The sequence below is a fragment of the Meleagris gallopavo genome, chromosome 11 (assembly GCF_000146605.3).
Source record: "Meleagris gallopavo isolate NT-WF06-2002-E0010 breed Aviagen turkey brand Nicholas breeding stock chromosome 11, Turkey_5.1, whole genome shotgun sequence".
Lineage (NCBI taxonomy): Eukaryota > Metazoa > Chordata > Aves > Galliformes > Phasianidae > Meleagris > Meleagris gallopavo.
In genome coordinates this window covers 18,806,980-18,817,540 of record NC_015021.2, presented here as the reverse complement: position 1 = coordinate 18,817,540, position 10,561 = coordinate 18,806,980, and the positions used below count along the sequence as shown (strand labels likewise).

Sequence of the window (10,561 nt, the reverse complement as noted above, 5' to 3'; positions counted from 1 at the left end):
TTAAGAAAGCCAAGAAAATGACTGTTCATGTTTGTTACACTTTGCACTGTTGTTTTGGTCACTCTTCTTCATGCCAGATGTATGTTTTCTTGCTATGTGTATTACATGCAAAAGATCTTCGTAAAGGATTTTCTTTATCATACAATAAGAATAAAACAAAATGTACTGCTAAAAGTAATATATATATATATATGTAATATATATTACAGCAGTACACGTTACTTTAATTTGATAAATGTAAATAACACTTTACAATTCAGTTGCTGTCAGAACACATGCTATTTATTTTGATCTTTTGTGAAATCAGTCACTGGAAGCGTCTCTAGGGAATACTGAAATTCGTGCTGCATATGCTCTGCCAGAAAACATTTCAGTCTGTGACAGTGCTCATGGATCTCCTCTTGGAGGCAGTAAGAGAGCACATATTTGTAGTGCAGTGTATCCTGTATACTGCAACGTCTGTGTCAAGCGAGGTTACACACGACCTTCGCTGGAACACTGTCTTCTTTCTGACTTCCAGTTGATATGGTTGGGGCAATGTTAGGGTTATGCCCCTAATGCATAGAAAGAACAGTTGCTTGGTTTGCTGTTTATTTAAACAGTGAAGAGAAATTAAATTGTTCCCTATGACATGTATTTTATTTTATCCCAGCAGGTATGTTCTTTCTTTTCAATTGCTGGAGAAAATTGCTTTTAAAATGCTTTCCGAACTAGTTCTCTGTATGTGGCTTGTACTTCAGCTTGTGGCTGGAGAGCAGTTTTCTCTGTGCTTCTCTACTTGTTTTGATCTCACGACCACTGTAGTCGTGCTCCAGTATGTTCCTGCCTTAATGCTGCCACAGGCAAAAGAGCTTTTTTTTCTTTTCACTTGCTGAGCTTATAAAGTCCATCCAGATTGTCTCCACTCTTACCTTCCTCCATAACTCCTCTGAGATCATATCCCCACAAGTTCTACTTCTTGTGTATAAAATTTGCGTTTCTCAGTTATTGTAAATCAATCTGCATTTCTCAATGCAAAATCCTGAGGTCTCTGCCTACATCTGCTCTTGTCTCTTCCCACACTTCCACCCCCTTCCCTTTTCTTGAACCATTCCCTTAACAGCTGCCTTGGCACACTCCTACACTTACTTTGTTGCTTCTTTTGTGAGCAACTAAAGTGCCATCTTATCCTCTGGTGAATTAAGTGTCTTCGTATAAAGCTTTAGGTAAAACTGCTTTTACAAAGAGCCTTCTCGTGACCCTTCCAGGAAAAGAAGTGCTGCATCCTGTTAGAAAATTATGATATTTTTTCTGTTTGTGTGCACACAGTTAATGTTTCTGTCCGTTTGTTTGTTGTATATGGTGCTGGACAGTACGTGGAATTTGGATGCAGTAAGACTGATAAAGTAAATGGCACATTTGTCCATTGGAAGCATCTCTGAGTTAAGCCCTCTGTAATCTTTTGGTTTATATAGCATTAAGTGTGTGTGTGGAGTGCAGTAGAGATTTGAAAACAGCAACACAAATGCTAGTTGGTTATGAATCTGAAGCAAGTTCTGAGCAATGGGCAACTGTGAAAAACTTCAGAAGTGATGTCTGTATTGTTGTTTTATTTTTTGTCTATTTTTGTAATCTTTTATGATTTTACTGGATAAATGTTGAAAGGAATGGAAGAATTGAAAATTGGCTTTTTTCTAATGCTTAAAATGCATAATGCTCAAAAAACTTCGGATGGAAAGAGATAGGAGCCTGGTTTTTAAGAGCCTTCATTTTTCATGTGAAACCTTGAGGCTTCAGATAATTACTGCACTTGTTAATTTGGAATTATATGACTTGACACCACAGTCATCTGCTTCCTTGTATTAAGTTCTGCGTGTTTTGTAGCCACTTGCACAGCAGCAAGTGAGCACTCTTGCTTAGGCACTGTATTTACAGCCTCCCCTTTCCTTTCTTGTGATCAGCAGAGTGATCACTATACAAAACATGAGCAGGAGTTCACCCTTTCCCACAGTCAACCTTCTCCTGCTTCTCATCTACCGTACCCTGTTTCTTTTTCTGTCATGAGCCTCCCTAATCCTGAAACCACACAGACAACGTGCTCACACCGGTTACTTGCCTTTGTTTGACTCAACTGCATGTAAGCTATCAGTATGCTGCAGGAACATTTCTTCATCTTGTACATAAAAGACTTTGATTAGAATTACATTATCAATTATGTCAGCTTCCAGTAGATAAACAAACAGTTCTGGTTTTGGAATGAGAGGGAAAATGAAATCTTAGCTTTTGTTAATAAAGAACATTTTTCTATGTAGTGGTTTTGGCTTTGAGTCAACTTCGTATTGTATCTTCTATTAGGTAGTCTTTTAGCAGGTGTGCAAAGCAGTTGTGCTGCTAGATCTAGTGGTGTGCTGTTCACGTGCTGTGAACGCATAAATCACATCAATACGCACAGCAGTACAGAATAGAACTACTTATTATGAATCAAAAAGTAATTTTTCCTGGTTCAGAAGGTACATTGTGTGAGCTTCAGAAATTGTATTGCCAGTTTAAAATTCTCTCCTTTTGAGTGCTAGCACTTGCTTCAGTAACTTCAGTTTATTAAGTTGAGAGAACTGTTTGTGGGCAAGCAAATTTTTTATCTTGTAAGATAAAACTTGTTTCACAGTGCCAAACAAATACTGTGGTAAGATAAAAGTATGAGTACTGCTTAAGACTACTAAAAATTAGCCAAATTAAATGGTTTCATTTGGAACACTTCACTATCTAAAAAAAACAACCACACTGCAGTGCATCGTGAAGTACTTAGGAGCTACTGCAGTGGTAGATTCTAGCTGACTTACCATGTGCTGTTCAGATGATTACAATTGTAATGGGTACAATGCTGTACCTGGAAGAAGTGAATGGAAGGCTATTTATCTTGACCTGGCTGATCTTCACAACTCATCTGGCCCACAAATGTACTGCAGGAGAATTAATATGAATTGCATAATTCAGTGTGTAGTCATCAGCAACTACTTTTCTTCTCCTGTCTGAGCTCTTCCGTTGGAACTAGATAAACATTCCTGAACATGAATGACTTTCGTAGAAGTGTGTTCTTCAGTCTGCATGATGTCATTCAGCGTTGGTGTACTTGAAGAAGGAATCTGGTAACCTATTTAGTACATCTTTGACTTGTATATACTCAGGTTTATTCATCATTTTTTTTTTTTGTACCAACGATTTCATGTATAGGAACACTTCATAGTCACTGGGGAACTCTATTCATCACCACTCTCACCTGGACATAGAGCTGCTGACCACAACCCTCTGGCTGCAACCATCCAACCAATTCTTTATCCTCTGAATAGTCCACCCTTCAAACTCATCTCTCTCCAATTTAGAGATGATAATATGGTGTGGGACCATGTAAAAGGCCTTGCAGAAGTCCAGGTAGATGCCATCTGTTGATCTTCCTGTAACTACTGAGTCTTGTCATTTCATAGAGGACCACCAGATGGGTCAGACATGATCTGCCCTTGTTGAACCCGTGCTGGCTGTCTTGGATCACCTGCTCATCCCCCATGTGTCTTAGTATCTCTCTCAGGGCATCAGCTCCATGATCTTCCCAGGCACTGACAGGTGAGCCTGTAGTTCCCTGGGTCGTCTTTTCTCCCTTTCTTATAAGTGGGAGTTACCTTTTTTCCAGTCACTGGGAGCTTCACCTGACAGCCATGACTTTTTAAATGCTGATGGAGAGCATCTTGACCACCACATCAGCCAGTTCTTTCAGGACCTTGGGACGTGTGTATCTTGTACAGTTATCCTTAGCATCAAAAGGAAGCTATTTATTCTTATCTGGTGTTCAATATTAAAATTGAAGAGGAAAGTCTAGTTTTGACTATATACATTAAAAATGTCAAAGTATAAAGACAGAAGAAGTGCTTTCACAATGTGTGTTTATTTCATACTATTCTACCAAACTTCTTTTCTACTTAACAGATATTTCAAGTGGAATTTTTAGATATTCAGTACCTTTCTGATTTGTCACAAATCTAGTGTACGTTCTTCTGCATAAACTATTATTTTCTCCATCTCCCTGGTTCTTAGTCAATGTTTAATTGCCTGTTTTTGCCTAGGATAAATGAAAATGAAAATCTAAGGCATTTCTCTGACTTCTGTCTGTTAAGCTTGCTTCTTGCTTACAGTCCGTAGTGGCATCATCCTCTTGTCACTGTGATCATGGCACTGTGATTCTGCCTTGATGTGAATATCTAGATAGGGTCCAGATTTTTAAATTTTTCTTAATTTCTCTAAAGATATGTCTGAACTGTAGCAAAATGTGTGGCTGCAGCTCAAGTTGGAGAGTAGCAGTAATGTAACTGTGGGTGGTCAGTCTGCAAGAGCTGCCCACGAAGCTGGACTCTAGCAGAGCATCATCCTGACCATCATCTCTGCTGGGCTGAACTGCTGTCTGACTAAGACATGAATATCTCCTTTGAGTTTTCCTTTACTTTTTTTCATATACTTTTTTTCCTCATTTTACTTTTTTTTAAATTGTGTCCTCTGTCTTCCTCACAACAACACAGGAAAGCAGCATAAATCTGCCAGAGATGGCTTTTGCTATCAAGCTTTTGCACAGTTAATTTGACACACACTGTGGTGTTTTGGTTTGTTTTTTGGTTCATTTGTTTGGCTGTTGGAATTTTGACTTTAACTTATCTTGGTGATTTTGAGTGATGTGAGAGTATAGAAGAGTTGTACTCTTTTACAATAGCACTTCTAGTAGCATACCCCAGCCCCATGTGCAGCAAACATTTGTGGCTTTCAACTGCAACGATCTGCAAACAGAAGAATTCTAGTATAATTATTCAGGAAATTGTTAATTTTTCTTGTAAGTTTCTCCAATATGCTTTTGATACTTAATCACCAATTAGAAATGGTTGTGTAATAGCATAGATTTTGCTATGGGTCCTACTCTTAAATCATAGAATCACCCACTATCTCTCTGAGCAACCTGTGTCAGTGCCTTATCATTTCACTGTAAAAAAAAAAAACAACACCAAAAACAACAACTTTCCGTTATATTCAGTCTAACTCTCCCCTCTTTTAGTTTGAAGTCACTTCCCAGTATCCTATCACAAAAACACCAGTGCAACTACTGACGGGACACTGCTCACAGAGATGGACACCTCACAGAGATGAATCTCCATCTGAACATCGAGCCATTTACACCACTACCTGGATTGGATCCTGCCACCAGTTCTTCGTCCTTCAAACAGTCAACACATCAAATCCTTATCTTTCCAATTTGGAGAGGAGGATGTGTTGGGGTACTGTGTTGAAGGGCCTTACTGAAGTCCAGAGAGATAGCAGCAGTGGCTCTTCCCTTGTCTGCTCTTGCAGTTATACCATCACAAAGGGCCACTGAGTTGATCAGGCAGGACTGGCTCTTGGTGAAGCTATGCTGGTTGTCTCATATCACCTCTTTCTTTCCACGTGCTTTAGCATAGTTTCCAGGAGGATCTTCCCTGGCACAAAGGTGAGGCAGACAAGTTGGGAATTCTGTTTCTTCTCATATGTTTAAGTGTAAACTGCTGAGAATGGAGACTATCATTCAGGATGTACAGTGCATAGCATAATGAGTTGTGGTTTGTGACTAGAGCTACTGATTCCTGTGGTAATACAAATCCTAATTGCAACCATATGTTCCAGCTTGTTTACTGAGAGTTCTGCAGTGAGTTTCATGAGGTGTGTTGTATGTTGGTGATTTATCTCTCTGACGTTTATCCTGATAGCCTAAAACCTCGAGTAGCTTCAAATAACCCAATATAAAAGAAAATAAAATAATAAAAGGGCAACGACAAAAAATGCTGCCTGCCTGTGGAAGCTTGAGGTCTGTGCTGTCACCTTCAGCTTCTGAAATAAACCATGATTAATTTTTCAGTCATCAGCAATTAAACATACCAGTCCGAGCTTTAACCCTATCCTAGTATAAAATTAATATTTAACTACCAAAATCTGATAGTTTTCTAACATGTATTGTGTTCATCAAACTTATGTTCCAAAATGGTTTTATTTGCTTTACAAATAATTTTCCTCAGGGAGAGAGAAGAAAATACTCCAGAGATTGGAATAAATTAAAGCAGCCTTTGGCTGTGAAAGGGAGTCCACTTTGTAATTAAATATACCTAAAGAGTACACTTTGCACTGTCAAGGATGGAACAGTGAGCTTACTTACCTGCTAGTTGCAGTAAAACCTTACATTAAATCTTTACAGTAACGCAGCAGAACTTTCTAGTTCCTGCAGATCCAGCAGTGCTTATAGTTTTCCAGTTAGCAGTAGACAATTTATGTAAGAGGTCAGATCTAGTATGTGAATTTGGTTTGTGAATATAGCTCCCATGATGGAGCAGTGCTTGGAGAGCTGCAGCCTGTGGGAAGCCCATGTGGGATCATAAAACCATAGAATGGTTGGGCTGGGAGAGACCTCGGAGCTTCCCCAGCCTCACCCCTTCCATGGGCTGGCTGCCCCCCAGCTCAGGTTGCCCATCCATGGCCTTGGGCACCTCCAGGGGATGGGGCACCCACAGCTCTGGGCAGCAGTGCCAGGGCCTCACTGCCCTCTGGGTAAAGAATTTCCTCCCAACATCCAACCTAAATCTGCCCTCTTTTAGTTAAGACCATTCCCCCTTGTCCTATCACTATACACCAAGTCAAAAGTCGTTCTCCATCTTGTTTATAAGCTCCCTTTAGATGTCATATGGACAAAAGCAGCAGACAAATATCACTTGATTGTTGCCAAATGCTGTAACCACGTGTCTCCTTTTGTATTCTCAAGGTGTAGGTAATTTTAAAAAATCTTTCACTGCTTATGTGACATCTCCCAGCAAATCCAGGTGACGACACAAGTGCAGCTTTCCTCGTCGATTTGTGTCTTGCCCCACGTCCCCTCCGTGATGGCTCTCTGGTAACACTGGTGTGTGATGCTCTGGCACTGGACCCCGTGTCACGTGGCGACGGTGGGTTCTGTCCATGCACGTGAGCTGTCCTGCTTGGTGCTGGAGAGTCTTTTCTTTGGCAGGGCTTTGAGTCCAAAGAGCCGGCACGCGGCGACGCGGTACTTCTTGGACATGATGTTGTAGAGGATGGGGTTGATGGCTGCGCTCAAGTAGAAGAGGACAAAGGACACCAAGTTGCAGTACTGGCTGATCACTGCTATCTCCAAGGATCCGGCTTCGAAGGATTTGGAAAATAAATATCGTCCTACGTGAAAAGGCAACCAGCAGAGTATGAAAGCAAATACCACCACAACTACAATAAAAAACAGCAGAAGAAAGTGTGTTAACTGTGAGTAGGAAAAAAAATAAATAAATGAAATAGCATTCTCTTTTTTCAACCAATTAATCTCCAAGTGGGAAAAGGTACCCTGTAACTTTTCAGGTTTCTCTCAAGTACATTTTCTGGCAGGATAGATTAGCAATACTTAAACTGATTGTACCTAGGCAGCCTGCCTGTATACTGCACAGCTATTCTGCTGTAGCAACACACCTGAGCTATCAAGTCATCTTTTCCACAAAGGAACAGAGTTAAAGAGTCAGAGCACTGACAGAAATTATAACGTAACCTGCTGTCTGCACCTACAAAAGCAAATTATATGTAACGATAGACCCAGCGCTGTGGTTTATAGTGAAGCATTTAATCCCTGGGAAGCAAAGTGGCTTAAGACAAAGGCCAAAAGACAAAAAAACCACCACTGCCTGGATTTGTAGGGCACATCCAAAAGGGTAACAACAGGCACACTGCCTTTCTGCCTGTGCATTGGCACATGATTACTCCAAGGACAGGAAAGCTACATGCAACTTATGGCGTACTCTGCAGCACACAGCTGAAATTCAGAGTATCTGTTTTCCTGCTCTGCATCTTCTTGAGCCCAACACTTTGATTTTTTTTGATTTTTTTTTTTCTTCACAGTTTCTCCACCTGGGAAATTCAGATCAAGTTTCCATGGCTCACAAGCATGCTCTGGAGTTTAATCCATATGTTGATTACTACCACTGTGGTCATTGTGCACAGAATATTGAGCATAGCCAATATGTTTACAGGTAAGCGTGCATATCCCTCCTAACTGGGGTTTTGATAATGCAGTTTGATCCTCACTTGTGCAGAATCTCATTGATTTCAAGAGGAATGGGTTATGGTAGCTCCTTTCAAAGTCAGGCTGTATGTTTTGGTGTTTAATTACTATCCTAGAGACACATAATCTTTCTACAGTTTAAAAGAAGTGATGCTAATCCCATTTAATTGATGTTCAATGACTTGCTGAGGTCTTAGGAAGTGCCTTCTGGATTTCAGGCAGAAAACTAAAAGCAGTGAGAGCAAATTGCATTGTGCATCTGTGGCTATTGAGCCTTTACTTACTTCTTTTCTTTCTGCCCAGCATCAGGCTGTTTTCATTTGCAGAACACTGGCTTTGCCAGAGGAAGGGCTCACCCCTGCCCTGTTGTTCCCAGCCCTTGCAGAAGAAGAAAAGGTGTCTGAAATACCGTAGTGCTGGCAGCAATACTTGGGGGCAGAAATAAGCACTTACTGTTTTGAAATTCCTTACGGTTAAGTATGCAGATAGATAAACATGGCAGTAGTACATGCTGGCAATTTACTTATTGTAAATAGAGATCCATAATCCTGAAGCTCTAGCAGCGTGAGTGAAGAATTACTTCCAAGGTCACGCTTACCCACCTGAACTAATTCTATGGATTGTAAAACGTGGCTGAAAGGGCTCAAAGAATGTCGCAGGTTTTATTATTTTTGCTGTTTGATGGTAATACTACTAAAGCAGGGCACTCACAAAAGGTCAGGTAGGCTCCTATACAATAATGAAGCCCCTTAGGGCACGCTGCCATCTCTCCATCTGGCTCATTAGCCCTTGCAGTGGCACCTGTGTGAAGCATCCCAACCATGCTGGGATCTGTCAGAGCGAAAGCACACAGCACTGCTCAGTGACCAGGCATGGATCCGTGCAGCAACTTTGGGTTCTGTGCAGCCAACTCCCAGCACGTGCTTGTCAGGAGCCGCCAGCATCCCTGTGCTAAACGTGCTCTTCTGTGTGCCAGCAGTGTCTGTTGTTTAAACCATGCGGCGGTGTAAATACAGGACTGACAGCGTCTGTCTTCTCCATCCTGTTACCCTGAAGTCAGTGGGAATTTAGGGGATTACAGACCCTAAAGGAGATGAAGAGGTCACTGTTCAGCAAAGGCTACTGCTTTTCTAATACAAAAATAAGATCGCTTTCCATGATCTTAAACAGCCACACTGCTAAATTACCCCCATTTGCTAAAAATGCCTTTTCATTTGAAAGTCGGTGCACATCACACCCTGCTTGCTTAGTCTGCTGCTAACTTTGTGGGTTTAGAAGAAGTTAGTTTGAAAATCAAATAAACTACCCTCTGTAATAAATAACATTGGTATCCACAACCAAAGATGTTCTAAAAATCTCCAGGGCAAGAGCTAATTGTAACAGTGATATTTGTCTTTGTCAGAGGTTGTTATTAAAATCTCCTTAACTGTTTTAGAATCCCCAGCACCAACTGGTTAGAAATAAATCTAAGGAAAGGGGAGAGCTGTTCTGCAAGTACCTTAAAGTGGAGCCCTTTGTGAGAAAGGTTTTAAAACGATGCTTTCCTTTAAAAGCAACGACAGTGATCTGGCATTGCTCGGCTCCCCTCTCTTGCACACAGAAGCACACACACTTGCAAACACGGAGCCCGGGGAGCCATACCTAGCATCTTCACAGTCTGCTTGTTGTTCTTGTCCCTGATGACAGTGCTCGGACCGATGTTCTTCCTCTTCCTCCTCCAGAGCTTCCTCCCGATGAGGCTGTACAGCACCGTGAGGCAGAAGACGGGCAGGAAAAAGAAGATGCTGGAGATCCACACCATGATGGTGAGCAGCCCCGAGCGGATGGCGTACTCCGTGGCGCGGCACTCGTTGGTGCTCAGCGGGTTGGTGCCGTTCTCATGCTCGACGCCCACCAGGACGAAGATGGGACCAGCACTAATGAAGGAGACAGCCCAGAGGATGAGGATGGCCAGCTTGACCTTCCTCTTGGTGATGATCACCTTCGCTCGCAGAGGGAAGCAGATGGCGACGTACCGCTCCACGCTGAGCGCGGTGATGTTGAGGATGGTGGAGTAGGTGCAGCTCTCGCTGATGAACTGGAAGAGCTTGCAGAGGAGATCCCCGAAGTTCCAGGGCCGGTACTGCCAAAGGCGGAAGAGGTCCAGGGGCATGCAGAGGAAGATGAGCAGGTCGGAGAAGGCCATGCTGGACAGGTAGAAGTTGGTGGTGGTCCTCATGTCCCGGAACCGCGACACCACCAGCATGGTCATCAGGTTGCCGAGGACCCCGACGACGAAGAGGAGGACGCAGGCGACGGTGATGCCGGTGAGCACGGGCGCGGGGAAGAGGTGCAGCGGGGACTCGCCGCCCGTCCTGTTCTCCGCGCTCCCCTCCCGCATCGTGCCGCCGCGGGCTGCGCATCCCCGCGCGGAGCCGCTCCGCGCCCGGACCGGGGATGGGGCAGGTGCGGGAGGCGGGGACGGACGCG

General features: G+C 42.7%; 2 protein-coding genes across 2 annotated transcripts in view; one reads left to right on the top strand and one right to left on the bottom strand.

Moving 5' to 3' along the window:
• LOC104912696 (dymeclin-like) overlaps nucleotides 1-5,091 on the top strand; it is a 16,936-nt gene extending 11,845 nt beyond the window's left edge. The window contains exon 5 of the mRNA XM_019618879.2: nucleotides 5,069-5,091. Within this exon, the coding sequence (XP_019474424.2) occupies nucleotides 5,069-5,073 (5 nt within the window). The 3' untranslated portion in view covers nucleotides 5,074-5,091. The remainder of the gene's footprint in view (nucleotides 1-5,068) is intronic.
• A 1,791-nt stretch (nucleotides 5,092-6,882) lies between these two features.
• GHSR (growth hormone secretagogue receptor) lies at nucleotides 6,883-10,532 on the bottom strand. Its single transcript, XM_010716898.3, has 2 exons — nucleotides 9,734-10,532; nucleotides 6,883-7,269 (listed from the first exon to the last, which is right to left on the bottom strand). Exons 1-2 carry the CDS (start codon nucleotides 10,470-10,472, stop codon nucleotides 6,965-6,967), a joined length of 1,044 nt encoding a protein of 347 aa, XP_010715200.1. The 5' UTR covers nucleotides 10,473-10,532; the 3' UTR covers nucleotides 6,883-6,964.
• Between the last annotated feature and the right edge of the window lie 29 nt (nucleotides 10,533-10,561).

Coding starts and splice junctions, on each gene's coding strand:
- GHSR (XM_010716898.3), bottom strand. CDS start 10,472: ATGCGGGAGGGGAGCGCGGAGAACAGGACGGGCGGCGAGTCCCCGCTG. Junction 7,270..9,733: donor GCAGACTGTGAAGATGCTAG/GTATGGCTCCCC, acceptor TTTTTATTGTAG/TTGTGGTGGTATTTGCTTTC.